Raw genomic sequence first — 19204 nt, 5'->3', positions numbered from 1 at the left:
TTAGCTTTGTGTTAACAGTGTTTAATCTTTTAACATCTTTAACATATGTTATTTCCTTTTGAAGGGTTCTCACGTTCCCCCGTCTCTTCCATCCTCACCTCCAAGTGTGAGGAGCTCATGGAGCTTCTTTGTAAGATTGGGACAATCTGATCAGCTGCCTCTGCTGCTTCCCTCCCTTCCACAAGCCCACCGGGACAAACCATGTCTAAAGTTCCATCTTGCCCAAGCCCAGAACCTACAGCTTTCTCCAGTTTCTCTCCTATCTCCCTTCATGCCCTCTGCATCTTGTCCATGAGACCCACCTTGTGCTCCATCAACCCTATTCTCCTTAAACTACTGGTCATCCAACTTCCCCACATTAGGTGATATTGTTGACGGTTCTCTTTTCTCTCACACTGTCCCTCTCACTTTCAAATCCACTGTCATCACCAATCCTAAAAAAACATTCAATCCCAAGTCTTTGCCAACTACTACCCCATCTCCAACCTCTCTTTCCTCTCCAAAGGCCCTGCACTAGGTGTCCCCCAAGTGTTTATCCTTTGCCCCTCCTGTTTCTCATCTACATGCCGCCACTGGGTGACATAATACAGATAGACTGTTGTCTATCTTCTTCCTACTCAGCTTCTCTGAGCTGTGAACCGGGCAGCTGAAAGCTGATACTTATTAACTTTTTCTGGACACAGCCCCTGTGCACGATCAATGGTGTTCCTGAACTCTGGTTCACCATGATCAGTCTCTGATTGATTTAATTCCATCTACAGGTCCAGGCAGAGGGCGATTGAAGGGGTCTCTAACCTGACTGTCTGCCCCCTCTACCGCAGCTATATTCGTGGCCAGGTGTCCCTGGAAAGGGAGCATGCAGTGTCCAAGGGCACCATTGAAGCCTTCTGTGCCCGCTGGGCACTACAGGGACTGGGATGTATTATTGACCCCTTTAATCACATTTTAATTTGATGTTTAAAGTTTCCTTTCCACTTTGTTTTTTGTTTTGGGCATTTCCCCTCCTTTTAGGGAGCTGCCCCTTTTGAGTTGTCCCTAAGTTAGAAACATAGAAAAACTACAGCACAAAAACAGGCCCTTCGGCCCCACAAGTTGTGCCGAACATGTCCCTACCTTTTAGGCCTACCTATAACCCTCCATCCTATTAAGTCCCATGTACTCATCCAGGAGTTCTTAAAATACCCTATTGAGTTTGCCTCCACCACCACTGACGGCAGCCGATTGCACTCGCCCACCACCCTCCGTGTGAAAAACCTCCCCCTAACATTTCCCCTGTACCTACCCCCCAGCACCTTAAACCTGTGTCCTCTCGTAGCAGCCATAAGTTCAGCTGATTTTGTTTATTTGGTTGGACACAAGAAAGATGTCCCTGATTGATGTAGGTGGTGTGTAATCAGTTTCTGATTGGTTTCTTCATGGTGATGGTCATCTACCGATCATTTCCTGCAACCTCCCGACTGGCCCTCTAATGTATCAGTTACTTTCGGAGTCTGCCCCACGTTATAACCTTTCCTGTCATTTTATTAAATTTTATGGCTTCGTACTGAGATAATGGAGGCCTAAAGATATCTTCTTTGTCACTTATTTGAGATAAGCAAGTTTATGGTGTCAAATCCCAATGGTTAACATTTGGGTTCATTGTCTCTAATGTCTAATTGATGTGTAGGAATCCTGTAGAGTTCTCATTGGGGCAGGTGACTATCAGTATATTTTGGTTAAAGAAAGTGCTTGCTGGTTTTTGTCGTGGCTGCCAGAGCTTGGAACATAGTTAATTAAAAGGACACAAAGTGACACACAGCCTTAAACTAATACAGAAATTACAAAGTTACTTCAGATCTGAAATCCAAAGAAAGTGGGCATCAAATCAGTGTGTAAAAGGTGAGATAGCAGGAAACACATAAATACAGTATGATACATTCAATTGATAAATGTTCAAAACGAATGAGTCAGAATAACCACTACGCTATGAAAACTGATTGGAGAACTAAAATCTTAAATTTTTCAAATCAAAAATGGTTATATAGTCTGAAGGAAAGTGACTGCTTCTTTTAAGATATTACAAGTTAAAAGGATACATTAATTTATGACACAGTGCTGAAGGTTTGAAACTTCACAGCTGGTTTCTTCACACAATATGGCCTCTAACTCAAGTATAACTGTTATTGTCAATGGCTGAGGGGTTAACAGTTCCAGACCTCAGCCTATCCAGAGTTGATGGGATCCACAGGACTCTGTAATTAAAGTATAAAAGTGTAGCTTTACACCGGCCTAGGGTCATGTGATCTATTTCACTTGTCAAATAAGGATGCAGCTACAGACAAAGCCAGTTACATGATACTAACGTATTACAATTCAGCAGAATATCACATCAGATTAGAATATCATAGAAGCCCTACAGTGCAGAAAGAGGCCATTTGGCCCATCGAGTCCGCACCGACCACAATCCCGTCCTGGCCCTACCCCCTTATCCCTACATATTTACCCGCAAATCCCTCTAATCTACGCATCTCAGGACACTAAGGGGCAATTTTAGCATGGCCAATCAACCTAACCCACACATCTTTGGACTGTGGGAGGAAACCGGAGCACCCGGAGGAAACCCACGCAGACACGGGGAGAACGTGCAAACTCCACACAGACAGAGACCCAAGCCGGGAATCGAACCCAGGTCCCTGGAGCTGTGAAGCAGCAGTGCTAACCACTGTGCCATCATGATTAATAAGCTTCAATTACTTGATCATTACACATAACTAAGCTACAAACTATTAAATATGACCGTTCCTACAGTCAAACAGTCCAGTCAAGCAACAGGCTGACACAGTCATACTTTGAATCATATCTTACTGCCAATGTCTCACAGGAACAAGGAGCAGGATTCGGCTATTTGGTCCCTTGAGTCTGCTCCACCATTTAATCAGATCAGGGCTGATCTGATAGTAACTTTAAATCTGCATCCTGCCAACCCCCAGTAATCTATCACCCACTTGCTTGCCAAGAATCTATCTACATCTGCCTTAAAAATCTTCAAAGACTCTGCTTCCACTGCCTTTTCAGAAGAGTGTTCCAGAGACTCTGAAAGAAAATATTTCGCCTCATCTCCGTTTTAAATGGGCGAACCCTTATTTTTAAACAGGGACCTCTAGCTCTAGATTGTCACACAAGAGGAAACATCCTTTCCACATCAACCTGTCAAGACCCTTCTTGTTTCTTCTATGTTTCGATCAAATTTATCTTACTCTTCTAAACTCCAGCAGACACAAACCTCGCCTGTCCAAGCTTTACTCATAATCCACACATTTCTGGCATTAGTCTGGTCAATCGACTGCTTCCAATGTATTTACATCCTTGCTTAAACAAGATGACCAATACTGTACAGCGTACTCCAGATGTGGTCTCACTGGCGCTCTGGATAACTGAAGCATAACCTCCATATTTATGTAATCAATTCCCCTCACAAATGATAGCTTTCCTAATTACTTGCTTTACCTGCTTACCAGCTTTTTGTGATTCATGCAAAGAACAAAGAACAGCACAGGAACAGGCCCTTCGGTCTACGCTGATCACATTGTCCTATCGAGACCAACCGCTTATATCCCTCTATTCCCACCTGTTCATGTGTCTATCCAGATGAGACTTAACTGTCACTAACGTGTCTGCCTCAACCACCTCACTTGGCAGTGCATTCCAGGCCCCCACCACCCTCTGTGTAAAAAACCTTCCCCCGCACATCTCCACTGAACCTTTCCCCCTTATCTTGAACTTGTGCCCCCATGTAATTGTCATTTCTTCCCTGGGAAAAAGCTCCCAACTGTTCATCCTATCCATACCCCTCATAATTATATAAATGTCCAGCAGGTCGCACCTCAGCCTCCGTCTTTCCAGGGAGAACAATCCCAGGTTATTCAATCTCCAGAACACTCAGATCCCTCTGCATCTCAGAGCTCGACAATCTCTCACCATTTATATAATCTGCTTCCCTTTTATTCTTCCTGCCAAAATGTGCTGTCCTACCAGCAGTTCAGACCTGAGTAGAGGGAGCAGCACAGAGGTGGACAGTGCAAGGGAGTCATTCTGGGAGTCCTCAACTTGAAATTCTTTTTTATTCATTCGTGGGAAATGGGCATTGCTGGATGGCCAGCATTGATGGCCCAGTCCTTGTTGCCCTTGAACTGAGTGACTTGCGAGGCCATTTCAGAGGGAGTCACATGTAGGCCAGACCGGGTAAGGATAGCAGATTTCCTTCCCGAAAGGGCATTAGTGAGCCAGATGGATTTTTTACGATAATCAACAATGGTTTTATGGTCATCAATAAATTCTTAATTCCAGGTTATTTTTATTGAATTCAAATTCCACCAAGCGATGTGGCAGGATTCGAAACCCGGTCCCCAAATCATTAGCTGCGTTTCTGGATTAATAGTTCAGCAATAATACCACCAGTTATCACCTCCCCTCGTTCAACATGGAGTGTAGGAGAACAAGTCAGGAGCAGCACTGGGCACCCTAAAACTGAGATTCCAACCTGGTTACTCTGTAACATGGGACTATAAGCACGCTGAACAGCAGAGGCAGCATGTTCCAGGCAGGGCCAAGCGATCCCACAAACAACGGATCAGATCAAAGCTGCAGTCCCCCCACATCCAGTCGTGAATGGTGGTGGACAAGAGAAAGCTCCACAAACATCACCATCCTCAATGACTGGGGAAAGAAGTGGATCAGTGCAAACAACTGTGATTTGTGTTTGGTGATCACGGATGTGTTACTGATGCCTTCCATGGATTCCAAGGCCAGGAAAGACACTCTGGAAGATATGGGGAGCTGGGACTTGTCCAGGAGAGTAACAAGGTATGAAAACTGAAATAATCTAGAACTAAGAAGGAGAAAAGGCCACAAAAATGCAGCAATTGGTAACAAGACATTGATTAATATTTTCTTATCCTGGAGAAATGAAGGTCTCAGCTTTGTGTCTTAAACAATATTAGTTAATTTGACATTTATCCAGAGTAATAAACTCCAGCCCAGTTATAGCAATCACTAACATCAGCAAAAACACACCCCAACTGTCAGAATGAACATTGTTCAGTCCTGGATGTGAATATCAGCAGAATCCAATTCCTCCAGACACTTGTCAATTTGCTGGTGTGTTAGAAGATGGGTTGACTGAGTGAATCCCATCTCACACTGAGAAGGTGAACAGTCTCTCTCCATTGTGAGTGTGTTGGTGTCTCAGCAGGTGGGGTGAGTGAGAAAATCCCTTCCCACACTCAGAGCAAGTGAACGGTTTGTCCCCGGTGTGAATGTGCTGGTGTGTTCGCAGGTTGGATGAACGAGTGAATCCCTTTCCACAGTCAGAGCAGGTGAACGGTCTCTCCCCGGAGTGAACTTGCTGGTGTCTCAGCAGAATACTTGAGGTCTTAAAGCTCTTCTCACATTCAGAACATTTGAAAGGTTTCTTATCCGAGTGAACAAGTTGGTGTGATCTGAGGCTGGTTAAATAAATGAATCCTTTTCCACACAAGGAGCAGGCGAACGACCTCTCCCAAGTGTGAACTCGCTGGTGTTTCTGGAGGCTGGATAACAGAGTGAATCCCTTCCCACGCACTGTACATCTGAATGGCCTCTCCTCATTGTGAACTCGCTGGTGTATCAGCAGATCACTTGTGGTTTTATAACTCTTCTCACATTCGGAACATTTGAAAGGTCTGTTATCAGTGTGAACCAGTCGGTGTGTAGCGAGGTGGGATGATCGTGTGAATCCCTTCCCACACACAGAGCAGGTGAATGGCCTCTCCCCAGTGTGAGTGCGTTCGTGTTCAATGAGGTTCTGTGATCGTTTAAACAGCTTCCCACAGTGAGAGCAACTGAACTGTCCCGCAATGTGAACAATCTGGTGCTTGACCAGGTCCTCAGAGCTTTTAGAGTTGTTATCACTGTCAGAGTGGTTAAAAAGCCTCTCTTCAATGTGAACTTGCTGGTGGGTCAGCAGGTGGGATGACTGAATGAATCCCTTCCCACACAGAGAGCAGGTGAATGGCCTCTCCCCAGTGTGACTGCGGCGATGTATTTCCAGCAGCGATGGGTAACTGAATCCCTTCCCACAGTCCCCGCATTTCCATGGTTTCTCCATGGTACAGGTGTCCTTGTGTCTCTCTAGGTTAACCAATCTGTTCAAGCCTTGTCCACATAAAGGACGTGTGTATTATTTCTCAGTAAGAGAATCAAGAGTAATGGGGATAAGGCAGGAAAGTGGAGTTCAGGATTTTATCAGATCAGTGAATAGTGGAGCAGACTCAATGGGCCCAATGGCCTAATTCTGCTCCAAGATCTTCTCATCCTTTGGCTCTCTGCTGTGAATAGTGAGATTTTAAAAAACAATCAGGCTGTGTAACTGGTTAAAGCTCTTTCCACAGTCAGTTTACTGGAACACTCTCACCCAGGTGTGTTTGTATGTCTTGGTGCTTTTCCAGTCACAGTGATGTTTGAAATCTTTCCTCACCGCCAAAACAGAAAAACATTTCTCCTTCCACATTTAAAGGTCAATGACATTCAGGTTCTGATGAATTGAGTGACTCTGTCAGCTCTTGATGTGATGTTTGGTTTCAGTTTCCCATCTGCAATTCATCGCCCTCGTGGACCTTGTAAAAGACATTGACAGAGTCAGTATCATTGTCAGCACAGGATAGAAATTCAGAACAGGCAATTCTAGTTTCTATGGAATATTCTTTTATCTTTTGTTTCCCCAATCTTGTGGTCCAATCAAACTTCCATCTCAACTAAACCAGAACTTTGTTTCCAGCGTCTATGAGACACCCTGAATTGTGGAGTTTTCGAGTGTTCCAGTCGACACTGCACGCTTCTTCTCCAGGACCACAAGAGCATGGACAAGACCGTGGAAGAGAGGCCGACAGCCTAGTTACCCCATGCTGATCTACAAATCACTGTTTTAACCAGCCCCAAGAGCAGGTCCAGGAAAAGATCCTCTGACCTCCCAAGCCTCCTCCACATGGGCAGCCAATGATTAGGAGCGTGGGGCAGAATAGAAGTGGAACTAAAAGTGGAGAAGCAGCTCCTTCAGGAACTGCAACCTCTCACACTGAATATGTACATGGTTCATGGACTCCTGCAAACATCGGCTGCAGGCTGGGAATGGGTGAAACTGTTTAGACACCTGATGCCCAGTTTGGTGGGAGGCACGGTGACACAGTGGTTAGACCTGGCTTCAGTTCCCGGATTGGGTCACTGTCTGTGTGGAGTTTGCAGATTATCCCTGTGTCTGTGTGGGTTTCCTTCAGGTGCTCAGATTTCCTCCCACAGTCCGAAAGATGTGCTGGTTAGGTGCACTGGCCGTGCTAAATTCTCTCTCAGTGGACCCGAACAGGCGCCGGAGTGTGGCGACTGGGGGATTTTCACAGTAACTTCATTGTCGTGTCAATGTAAACCTACTTCTGACACGAAAGATCAATGTTAACTCTAATGTGCTGGAAACTAGGACCCGGTGGGAACTGTAAAATCTCAGCCCCGCCCTCACTCTTGCGTCACGAAGACCTTGGCGCATGCGCCTCTCGCTGATCCAAGATGGCGGCCGTTAACCTGGACTTGGGCCTCGGGCGGAAAAAGATCCGGAGCTGCAAACACGGAAGCGCAGAGTCTCAATCAGGGTTTGAGGCGTCCACCAGGTGTTTAGAAACTTTCTCTATCCAGAGCCGGCTCCATCGCTCCCTCAGAGTTTCCGCTTCCTTCTTCGTGGCAAAGAGACAAAAAGAGAGACTCACCCCATCGCCATGACTGACAGTGCGCATGCTCAGTGCCTTCCTCTGGTGTAAATAGGGGGCATTCACCACCGCGGCGAATGCTGGGTAAACCCTCTGTCATTGAAGGTAGTTATTGTTGACTGGTGATTTTTTTTGCTGTGATGTGGAGATTGGGAGGAGGGTCGAAAAAGCTGTGCACAGATCCTCCATTCATCAGAAAGAACAGAAGTGGGAACTGGTGGATAATTTTGATTTATTATTGTCACATGTTATGGTTTACAGTGAAAATTATTATTTCTTGCGCACTGTACAGACAAAGCATTCCATTCATAGAGCAGGTAGGAGAGAAGGAAAGAAAAGGGTGCAGAATGTAGTGTTACAGTCATATCTAGGGTGTAGCAAAAGATCAACTTAATATAAGGCAGCTCCATTCAAAGGTCTGATGGCAGCAGGGATTAAGCTGTTTTTGAGTCAGTTGGTACTTGATCTCAGACTTTTGTATCCTTTTTCCCGATGGAAGAAGGTGGAAGAGAGTGTGTGGGGTTCTTTTTTGATTTGATTTATTATTGTCACATGTATTAGTGGACAGTGAAAATCATTATTCCTTGTGCACTATACAGACAAAGCATACTGTACATAGGGAAGGAAAGGAGAGAGTGCAGAATGTAGTATTACAGTCACAGTTAGGCTGTAGAGGAAGATCAAATTAATGAGAAGTAGGTTATTCAGAAGCCTGATGGCAGCAGGGAAGAAGGTGTTCTTGAATCGGTTGGCACATGATCTCAGACTTTTGTACCTTTTTCTTGGCGGAAGAAGGTTGAAGAGAGTATGTCCGGGGTGTGTGACATTCTCGATTATGTTGGCTGCTTTTCTGATGCAGCGGGAAGTGTAGATGGAGTCAATGGATGGGAGGCTAGTTTGCGTAATGGACTGGGCAAATGCCCCAAAGTTTTCCACAAACAGCAGCAAAATCCAACCACTTCAGTCAAATGTAAACTCAGAAGCTGGTGTGACTGAGTGAAGTATTTATTTGAGTAACTGTCAGGATTGTTTTCTCATGGATATTCCAAGTCATTTTTAAAATTGTTCAATTGATTCTAGTCGTTGGCTAGACGAGCATTTATTGCCCATCCTTAATTGTCTTTGAAAAGGTGGTGGTGAGCTGCCTTCTTGAAGCACTGCAATCCATGTGGTGTAGGTACATCCACAGTGTTGTTGGGGAGGGAATTCCAGAATGACCACAACTCTGTTAACTTTAGGATAGTAATGGACAAGGATGAGTGCTGTCCTACGGGCAGGGTGCTAAATTGGGGGAAGGCTGACTATAGTCGGATTAGGCACGAATTGGTGGATGTTGATTGGGAGAGGATGTTTGAGGGTAAGTCCGCCTCTGGCATGTGGGAGTCTTTTAAGGAACTATTGATAAGGCTGCAGGATAGGCATGTGCCTGTAAAAAGGAAAGATAGGAAAGGTAGGATTCGAGAGCCGTGGATAACCAGGGAAATTGAGGATCTGATTAAAATGAAAAGGGAGGCGTACGTTAAGTCCAGGCAACTGAAAACAGATGGAGCTCTGGAGGAATACAGAGAGAGTAGGAAATAACTCAAACGGGGAGTTAGACGGGCAAAAAGAGGTCACGAGATGTTCTTGGCAGGCAGGATTAAGGAGAATCCTAAGGCATTCTATTCACACGTTAGGAACAAAAGAGTTGTCAGGGAGAAAATCGGACCTCTCAGGGACAAAGGAGGGGAATTATGCTTAGAACCCAAGGGAATAGGGGAGATCCTAAATGAATACTTTGCATCGGTATTCACGAAGGAGAGGGGTGTGTTAACCGGGAGTGTCTCGGAGGGAGGTGTTGACCCGTTAGAGAAAATCTCCATTACAAGAGAGGAAGTGTTAGGTTTTTTAGGGAACATTAAAACTGACAAAGCCCCAGGGCCTGATGGCATTTATCCTCGACTGCTCAGGGAGACAAGAGATGAAATTGCTGGGCCTCTGACGGAAATCTTTGTCGCTTCTTTGGACACGGGTGAGGTCCCTGAGGATTGGAGGATAGCGAATGTGGTCCCGTTGTTTAAGAAGGGTAGCAGGGATAACCCAGGAAATTATAGGCCCGTGAGCTTGACGTCCATGGTAGGGAAGTTGTTGGAGAGGATTCTTAGAGACAGGATGTATGTGCATTTAGAACGGAACAATCTCATTAGTGACAGACAGCATGGTTTTGTAAGAGGGAGGTCGTGCCTTACAAATTTGGTGGAGTTTTTTGAGGAAGTGACAAAAAACGGTTGATGAAGGAAGGGCCCTGGATGTCATCTATATGGATTTCAGTAAGGCATTTGACAAAGTCCCACATGGCAGGTTGGTTAAGAAGGTTAAGGCTCATGGGATACAAGGAGAAGTGGCTAGATGGGTGGAGAACTGGCTTGGCCATAGGAGACAGAGGGTAGTGGTCGAAGGGTCTTTTTCCGGCTGGAGGTCTGTGACCAGTGGTCTTCTGCAGGGCTCTGTACTGGGACCTCTGCTATTTGTGACATATATAAATGATTTGGAAGAAGGTGTAACTGGTGTAATCAGCAAGTTTGCGGATGACACAAAGATGGCTGGACTTGCGGATAGCGAAGAGCATTGTTGGGCAATACAGCAGGATATAGATAGGCTGGAAAATTGGGCGGAGAGGTGGCAGATGGAGTTTAATCCGGATAAATGCGAAGTGATGCATTTTGGAAGAAATAATGTAGGGAGGAGTTATACAATAAATGGCAGAGTCATCAGGAGTATAGAAACACAGAGGGACCTGGGTGTGCAAGTCCACAAATCCTTGAAGGTGGCAACACAGGAGGAGAAGGTGGTGAAGAAGGCATATGGTATGCTTGCCTTTATAGGACGGGGTATAGAGTATAAAAGCTGGAGTCTGATGATGCAGCTGTATAGAACGCTGGTTAGGCCACATTTGGAGTACTGCATCCAGTTCTGGTCGCCGCACTACCAGAAGGACGTGGAGGCGTTAGAGAGAGTGCAGAGAAGGTTTACCAGGATGTTGCCTGGTATGGAGGGTCTTAGCTATGAGGAGAGATTGGGTAAACTGGGGTTGTTCTCCCTGGAAAGACGGAGAATGAGGGGAGATCTAATAGAGGTGTACAAGATTATGAAGGGTATAGATAGGGTGAACAGTGGGAAGCTTTTTCCCAGGTCGGAGGTGACGATCACGAGGGGTCACGGGCTCAAGGTGAGAGGGGCGAAGTATAACTCAGATATCAGAGGGACGTTTTTTACACAGAGGGTGGTGGGGGCCTGGAATGCGCTGCCAGGTAGGGTGGTGGAGGCAGGCACGCTGACATCGTTTAAGACTTACCTGGATAGTCACATGAGCAGCCTGGGAATGGAGGGATACAAACAAAGAACAAAGAACAATACAGCACAGGAACAGGCCCTTCGGCCCTCCAAGCCCGCGCCGCTCCCCGGTCCAGGATTGAATCCTGAATCCAGGATCCCCACCCAATTTTCCAGCCTATCTACATACCAATATCCTATCCACCGAGCTGTCCCTCACAGCTACGATGCTTTGTTCATTACAACCTATTAACTTACCCCCACCCCCCCATTCCAGACCATGTGATCTCCAGGGAGAGGCGAAAACCCAGAGTGAAAAACCCCAGGGCCAATATGGGGAAAAGAAAATCTGGGAAATTCCTCTCCGACCCCCTGAGGCGATCGAAACGAGTCCAGGAGATCACAATGGCCCCGATCGGAAAATGCTTCCCAACCCTAGTCATTTCCACTTCCACGAACACCATATGAATCCCCTGCCCCCGAGACAGGTTCCCAACTATCCGCAGTCTCACTCTGTACTGGCACCAGCAAGATGATCGTAGAATGAAGCCTTGAAACGAGAAACCAGGAACAATTAGCCCGCGCCGCTCCCTGGTCCAAACTAGATCACTCTTTTGTATCCCTCCATTCCCACTCCGTTCATATAGCTGTCTAGATAAGTCTTAAACGTTCCCAGTGTGTCCGCCTCCACCACCTTGCCCGGCAACACATTCCAGGCCCCCACGACCCTCTGTGTGAAATATGTCCTTCTGATATCTGTGTTAAACCTCCCCCCCTTCACCTTGAACCTATGACCCCTCGTGAACGTCACCACCGACCCGGGGAAAAGCTTCCCACCGTTCACCCTATCTATGCCTTTCATAATTTTATACACCTCTATTAAGTCTCCCCTCATCCTCCGTCTTTCCAAGGAGAACAACCCCAGTTTCCCCAATCTCTCCTCATAACCAAGCCCCTCCATACCAGGCAACATCCTGGTAAACCTCCTCTGTACTCTCTCCAAAGCCTCCACGTCCTTCTGGTAGTGTGGCGACCAGAACTGGACGCAGTATTCCAAATGCGGCCGAACCAACGTTCTATACATCTGCAACATCAGACCCCAACTTTTATACTCTATGCCCCGTCCTATAAAGGCAAGCATGCCATATGCCTTCTTCACCACCTTCTCCACCTGTGACGTCACCTTCAAAGATCTGTGGACTTGCACACCCAGGTCCCTCTGCGTCTCTACACCCTTTATGGTTCTTCCATTTATCGTGTAGCTCCTCCCTACATTATTCCCACCAAAATGCATCACTTCGCATTTATCAGGATTGAACTCCATCTGCCATTTCCTTGCCCAAATTTCCAGCCTATCTATATCCTTCTGTAGCCTCTGACAATGTTCCTCACTATCTGCAAGTCCTGCCAGTTTTGTGTCGTCCGCAAACTTACTGATCACCCCAGTTACTCCTTCTTCCAGATCATTTATATAAATCACAAACAGCAGAGGTCCCAATACAGAGCCCTGCGGTACACCACTAGTCACAGGCCTCCAGCCGGAAAAAGACCCTTCCACTACCACCCTCTGTCTTCTATGACCAAGCCAGTTCTCCACCCATCTAGCCACCTCCCCCTTTATCCCATGGGATCCAACCTTTTTCACTAGCCTACCATGAGGGACTTTGTCAAACGCTTTACTAAAGTCCATATAGACAACATCCACGGCCCTTCCTTCGTCAACCATTTTGGTCACTTCTTCAAAAAACACCACCACGATTGGTCTAGTTGGACCAAGGAGCGGCACAGGCTTGGAGGGCCGAAGGGCCTGTTTCCTGTGCTGTACTGTTCTCTGTTCTTTGATTTTGATCCAATGACATTGAAGGAACAGTGACATATTTCCAAGTCAAGATGCTGAGTGGTTTGGAGGGGGACTTCCAAGGGGTGGTTTTCCCATCTGTCCACTGTCCTTGTCCTCCTGGATTGTAGCGGTCATTGGTTTTGTTTCCTTGTTTTCCTTTCATCTGTGGAATTTGCTACCCCAAAGTGCGGTGGATGCTGGGACAGTGAGTAATTTAAGGAGGAGTTGGACAGATTTTTAATTGGTTATGGGTTGAAAGGTTATGGGGAGAAGGCAGGAAAATGGGGATGAGAAGCATATCAGCCATGATTGAATGGCGGAGCGGACTCGAGGGGCCGAATGGCCTAATTCTGCTCCTATATCTTATGAATGTATGAACTTGCAGGTTTCATACAGATTTGCAAATAAACAAAAAATTCTTTGCAAGTGGACATTACTGACAAGACCCAGGTATTTGTCCTGAATTACTATCACAGACAGCGATACGTTACCAATCACCACTTGTCCTTTGTGATGGTGATAGTTGGCCTTCTTCTTGAACCTCTGCAGTCCGTAGGTGCTCCCATAATGCAAGAGTATTAGAATTTTAACCCAGTCACATTGAAGGGACAGTGATATTTGTCCAAGTCAGGGAGTTGTGTGGTTTTCCCATGTTCCAGCTGCTCTGGTACTTCCAGGTGGGGAAGATTGTGGGTTGAGGAGATTCTGCCAAAATCCTGGTTGAGTTGCTGATGTATAAAGTCTCTCTCCGTCACCCTCCTCCCGACCTCTCCCTCTTCACGCATAAAGGCTGGATTCTTGTTATTGGCTCTGAAGAGGTGGAGGGCTCCACCTTTGTCACAATCCAGCAGCTTTCATATCCACTATTTCCTAGTCCCAATCCCACAATTTACCAGATTAGTTCAACTCAGTTTCACATTTTGTCTTTGTATATTTATGGCTTGTCTCTCATGTTTCCCTCTTTCTGTTTTCAATTCATTTTTCAGGGGATTAGAAGGTGAGGAATTACAGAAAATTGTAAATCAAGGATCACATCAAGATCAGACAGAGAGCTTTGATTCATCAGGATCTAAACATCATCAGCCTTTGAACATGGAAGAAAAATGTACCGTTCATAGAGAGGAGAAACCGTACATGTGTTCTGTATGTGGACAAGGCTTCAATCGATCATCTGGCCTGTCGAGACACAAGCGCAGTCACACCAGGGAGAGACCGTATAAATGTGGAGACTGTGGGAAAGGATTCAATTATCCAGTTGACCTGCAAAATCACCAACGCACTCACACTGGAGAGAGACCTTTTACCTGCACTGTGTGTGGGAAGGGATTCACGCAGACAGCTGGCCTGTTGATACACCAGCGCATTCACAGCAGAGAGAGGCAGTTCACCTGCTCCGAATGTGGAAAAGGATTTACTCAGTCATCGGCCCTGCTGATACATCGACACATTCACACAGGGGAGAGGCCATTCACCTGCTCTGAGTGTGGGAAGGGATTCACAGATTTCTCTGCCCTGCAGAGACACCAGCGAGTTCACACCGACAGGAGAGAGTTTAAATGCACTGAGTGTGGAAGGAGTTTTAAAACTCCACGCACACTGCGGGAGCACCAGTACATTCACACCGGTTCCACACCGTTCAGCTGCTCCCACTGCCAGAAGGGGTTCAGGACATCATTCCACCTTGTGGCACATGAGCGCATTCACACTGGAGAGAGGCCATTCACCTGCTCTGAATGTGGGAAGGGATTTAACCGATCATCCAACCTGCAGAAACACCAACGAGTTCACAGTGAAGAGAGACCGGTTAGATGTCCAGACTGCGGGAAGGGCTATAAAAGTTCTGACGAACTGCGTCACCATCAACGTGTTCACTCTGACGAGAGACCATTCACGTGTTCTCACTGCGGGACTGGCTTCAGGCGATCAGGCGACCTCACTGTACACCAGTGAATTCACACTGGGGAGAGGCCGTTCACCTGCCCTGTGTGCGGGAAGAGATTCACTTGTTTATCCTCTCTCACTTCACACCAACTTGTTCACACAAATGAGAGACCGTTCAAATGTTCTGACTGTGAGAAGAGCTTTAAAAGCAGAAAACTTCTGCTCGCACACCAGCGAAATCACTCTGAGGACAAACCGTTCACCTGCACTGAGTGTGGGAAAGGATTCACCCGGTCATCCATTCTGCTGAGACACCAACAAGTTCACAGTGAGGAGAAGCCGTTCACTTGTTCAATGTGTGGAAAGGGATTCACCCAGTCATACAACCTGGTGAGACACCAGCGAGTTCACCAGTGATCACAGGGGTGTGATTCTGCTGTTATTGCTGCTGTTAATTACATCCCAACTAAATAATGTTTATACTGATAGTTGGAGTTTATCTGATGTAAATCAGCCCTGTTGGACTTGTAGAATACCCCACAGCATCTCTCATTCATGTGTCAATAAATCTTCACGCCTGCAGACCTTGTTTTAAATTTAAATCACTCAGAAACTGTATTGAACTAAAGATGAATAATAAACAGATCACAGTCCAATCCACCCCTGTGTGAATGTGCCGATGTATCAGCAGGCCGAGGACTAAAGTCTGTTTTGTAACTTCAGGATAAGGATTTGAAAGCTCTGAATGTTGGTTCTCTCATATGTCGGCTGGAGCTGTTTGATAGGCAGGATGTTAATAGCTGTAAACTTGTCAGATTCGAAAGAATTACTATTGGAGTAAACTCACCCATTTATAACCTCAGACTCTGGTCCCTATTGTAATGAATAAGTAACACAGTGGAATAGCGGGATAAATATGTGGGGCTACGGGGATAGGGCCTGGGTAAGATGCTCTGTTGGAGAGTCAGTGCAGACTCGATGGGCCCTGTACCCTTGTGCATTTCCCCTGCAAACCCCCCCTAACCTACACATCTTTGGACGCTAACGGATAATTTAACATGGCCAATCCACCTAACCTGCACATCTTTGGACTGTAGGAGGAAACTGAAGCACCCAGAGGAAACTCAGACACAGGGAGAAGGTGCAAACTCCACACACAAACCCAAGGCTGGATTCAAACCCACTGCTGTCAGGCAGCAGTGCTAACCACTGTTCCACCGTGCAGCCCTTCATCTGCTGCTGAATCCCACATCCACACATTACTGCCAGACTTGACAATTTCAACACATTCCTGACTGGTCTCCCGCATTCTGTAATTTTGAGATAATCCAAAATGTCCCCATGTCTTGCAGACGCTTCCTCCATCTCCACAACCCCCTCTTCTAATTCTGGACCTCTGTGCAGCCCCTTTGCAATTCCTGCAGCATTGCTGGCCTGCGGACTAATGTATGGTTCAATTCCCATTCCAGCTGAGGTCGGTGTCGGAGCTGTCTCCTCACCCTGCCCAAGAGTGGATGGTAACGGCAGCCTGCTACTGACACAAACTGCCAGGAAAACAGCTCTGGATGACACATCAGCAGACAATGAGCCAAGGAGCTGCCTATGGGATAAATTCTGCATTACTAGCTATGTGGTGGGTCATTGCTTATTTAGTCACTGCTATAAACAGCGGAATTTTCACTTTGTAAATCTCAGCTTGAAGGAATAAAGTGAATAAATTGGGATATTCACTTTTACCTTGATCCATCTCAAGCCAATGGTCTCCCTTTTCCCTGGCCTGATATGACACTGAATCTTCTTGGGTTTGAAGAAGAAACTCAACCTCAGAGCACTGGGTGGTACAGTGGCACAGTGGTTAGCACTGCTGCCTCACAGCGCCAGGGGTTTGGGTTCGATTCCTGGCTTGGGTCACTGTGTGGAGTTTGCACATTTTCCCCGTATCTGTGTGGATTTCTCCCGGTGCTCCAGTTTCCTCCCACAGACCAAAAGACATGCTGGTTAGGTTAGGTGCATTGGCCAAGCTGAATTCTCCCTCAGTGTAACCCGAACAGGTGCCGGAGTGTGGTGACTAGGGGATTTTCACAGTAACTTCATTATAGTGCGAATGTAAACCTAGTTGTGACTCATAAATAAACTTTACTATTGGCGTCAGTACCCGTGACCTGGCAGGATGGCAAGAATGGCCCGGGATCCCAGTGAGGTGTACTGGAGGGGCTGGAGTGGGCAAGTGATGACACTGGGAGGAGCAGCAGCTGGGAGGCCTACAGCGACCCCTGGTGGACAGGAGGCGAAACAGCAGCAGCACAGTCTGTGCAAAAGCTTCCCCAGTTCAGCTGGAGACTGGAGATCAGAGAGACTGGGAACCTCCTCAAATGTAAACTTCAGCTTTTCACATTCACCCCCATTCATCTCTCTCTCCCTCCATCCACCTCACACTCCCTCCCTTTCTCCATCCCTCCCTCTCACCATCCATCCCTCTCTCCCTCCTCCCATCCCTCCCTCCAATAAGAACCATTCACTGAGCACAGCAGTTTCACCCTCATTCCCACAGTCTGTATTCCAGCCTTTATCACATCCACTCTGCTCCCAGATACTTTACACCATTAGATATTACAATTCAAACTTTATAATCTCTACAATTTACTATTTGTTCAAGGAGATGAGGGCGGCATGGTGGTTAGCACTACTGTCTCACAGCGCCAGGGACCTGAGTTCAATTCCTACCTTGGGTCACTTCTGTGCGGAGTCTGCACGTTCTCCCCGTGTCTGCATGGGTTTCCTCCGGGTGCTCCGGTTTCCTCCCACAGTCCAAAGATGTGCTGCTTAGGTTGACTGGCCATGCAAAATTGACCTTAGTGTCGGGAGGATTAGCAGGTTAAATATGTGGAGTTACGGGGATAGGGCCTGGGTGGATTGTGGTTGGTGCAGACTCAATGGGCTGAACGGCATTCTTCTGCACTGTAGGATTCTACGATTCTATGAGTTCACAAAATTAAAGTTAAAAGTTAAATTTATTTATTAGTTACAAGTAAGGCTAACATTAACACTGCAATGAAGTTACTGGATGGAGCTATTACAAGGGGCATAACTATAGGGTTCGTGGTGGGAGATATAGGAAGGATATCAGAGGTAGGTTCTTTACGCAGAGAGTGGTTGGGGTGTGGAATGGACTGCCTGCAGTGATAGTGGAGTCAGACACTTTAGGAACATTTAAGCGGTTGTTGGATAGGCACATGGAGCACACCAGGATGATAGGGAGTGGGATAGCTTGATCTTGGTTTCAGATAAAGTTTGGCACAACATCGTGGGCCGAAGGGCCTGTTCTGTGCTGTACTGTTCTATGTTCTACTGTGAAATTCCCCTAGTCGCCACAGCCCGGCACCTGTTTGGGTCAATGCACTTAAATAGCGCGTCTTTCAGACTGTGGGAGGAAACCGGAGCACCTGGAGGGAACCCATGCTGACACGGGGAGAACGTACAGACTCCACACAGACAGTGACCCAAGCCGGGAATTGAACCCGGGTCCCTAGCGCTGTGAGGCAGCAGTGCAGACAGACAGTCAAGAAATCATCAATTCCACTCCCACCCGGAGCTATGGGGAGATATTTATAAATTATCTAATTTCACAATAAAATCCACACACTGAGTTTCAGATTTGCTTCTGTTATTATTTTGGTGCCCAGCACGTGGATTAGAGTGAGACTGACATCAACCCTTCATGGTCTCAGTCTGTCTCTGTGTTTGTGAGAGTGTCTGAGATTGAGTGTGTGTGTGTGCGTGCGTCCGTGCATGCGTGTGCGTGCGTGTGTGTGTGTCCATAGAAGGATAGAAACTAGAAGCAGGTGTAGGCCATTTGACTCTTCGAGCCTGCTCCACCATTCATTTTGATCATGGCTGATCATCGAATTAATTATTCTGATCGCCCCTTCCTCCCATATCCCTTGATCCCTTTAGCTCCATGAGCGATATCTAATTACTTCTTGAAATCATATATGCGTGTCTGTGAATGTATTTGTGCATCTGTGAGTTTGTCTGTATCTAGAATCATGGACGATTGACTCACCTGATGAAGGAGCAGTGCTCCGAAAGCTCGTGATACCAAATAAACCTGTTGGATTTTAACCTGGTGTTGTGAGACTTCTAACTAGAATCATAGAATCCAACAGTGCAGAAGGAGGCCATTCGGCCCATTGAGTTTGCACCGACCACAATCCTATCCAGGCCCTATCCCCTTAACGCCATGCATTTACCCTAGCTAGTTCCCCCTGACACTAAGGGGCAATTTAGCATAGCCAATCCACATAATCCACCCAATCTTTGGACTGTGGGAGGAAACTGGAGCATCCAGAGGGAACCCACGCAGACATGGGGAGAATGTGCAAACTCAACAAATAAACTCAAC

The 19204-nt window shown here is 46.6% G+C and overlaps 3 protein-coding genes across 5 annotated transcripts in view; 2 read left to right on the top strand and 1 right to left on the bottom strand.

The window, feature by feature from the left end:
• Positions 1 to 19204, top strand: part of LOC144484535 (uncharacterized) — a 303312-nt gene that overhangs the window by 234808 nt on the left and 49300 nt on the right. The window contains 1 exon segment of the mRNA XM_078203050.1: positions 4706 to 4715. Within this exon segment, the coding sequence (XP_078059176.1) occupies positions 4706 to 4715 (10 nt within the window).
• On the bottom strand, positions 5174 to 7567 carry LOC144484534 (uncharacterized). The gene is made up of 2 exons (XM_078203049.1): positions 7543 to 7567; positions 5174 to 6632 (listed from the first exon to the last, which is right to left on the bottom strand). The coding sequence occupies exon 2, from the start codon at positions 6122 to 6124 to the stop codon at positions 5174 to 5176; it is 951 nt and encodes a 316-aa protein (XP_078059175.1). The 5' UTR covers positions 6125 to 6632; positions 7543 to 7567.
• On the top strand, positions 7551 to 15823 carry LOC144484531 (uncharacterized). 3 transcript variants are annotated; one of them, XM_078203044.1, is made up of 2 exons: positions 7551 to 7673; positions 13908 to 15823. In XM_078203044.1, exons 1-2 carry the CDS (start codon positions 7573 to 7575, stop codon positions 14869 to 14871), a joined length of 1065 nt encoding a protein of 354 aa, XP_078059170.1. In that variant the 5' UTR covers positions 7551 to 7572; the 3' UTR covers positions 14872 to 15823. The 3 variants fall into 3 exon arrangements, with proteins under 3 accessions (XP_078059170.1, XP_078059172.1, XP_078059171.1); XM_078203046.1 differs by having other exon boundaries at positions 7558 to 7853; positions 13908 to 15691; XM_078203045.1 differs by having other exon boundaries at positions 7558 to 7874; positions 13908 to 15691.

This window comes from Mustelus asterias, unplaced genomic scaffold, assembly GCF_964213995.1.
Source record: "Mustelus asterias unplaced genomic scaffold, sMusAst1.hap1.1 HAP1_SCAFFOLD_114, whole genome shotgun sequence".
NCBI classification, from domain to species: Eukaryota; Metazoa; Chordata; class Chondrichthyes; order Carcharhiniformes; family Triakidae; genus Mustelus; species Mustelus asterias.
This window is presented reverse-complemented; position numbering and strand designations above follow the sequence as displayed.

Excerpts from the sequence above, each read along its gene's own strand:
- LOC144484534 (XM_078203049.1), bottom strand. The coding sequence starts at position 6,124 with ATGGAGAAACCATGGAAATGCGGGGACTGTGGGAAGGGATTCAGTTAC.
- LOC144484531 (XM_078203044.1), top strand. The coding sequence starts at position 7,573 with ATGGCGGCCGTTAACCTGGACTTGGGCCTCGGGCGGAAAAAGATCCGG. Across the intron at positions 7,674-13,907 it reads GGGTTTGAGGCGTCCACCAG|GGGATTAGAAGGTGAGGAAT; the intron begins GTGTTTAGAAAC and ends TTCATTTTTCAG.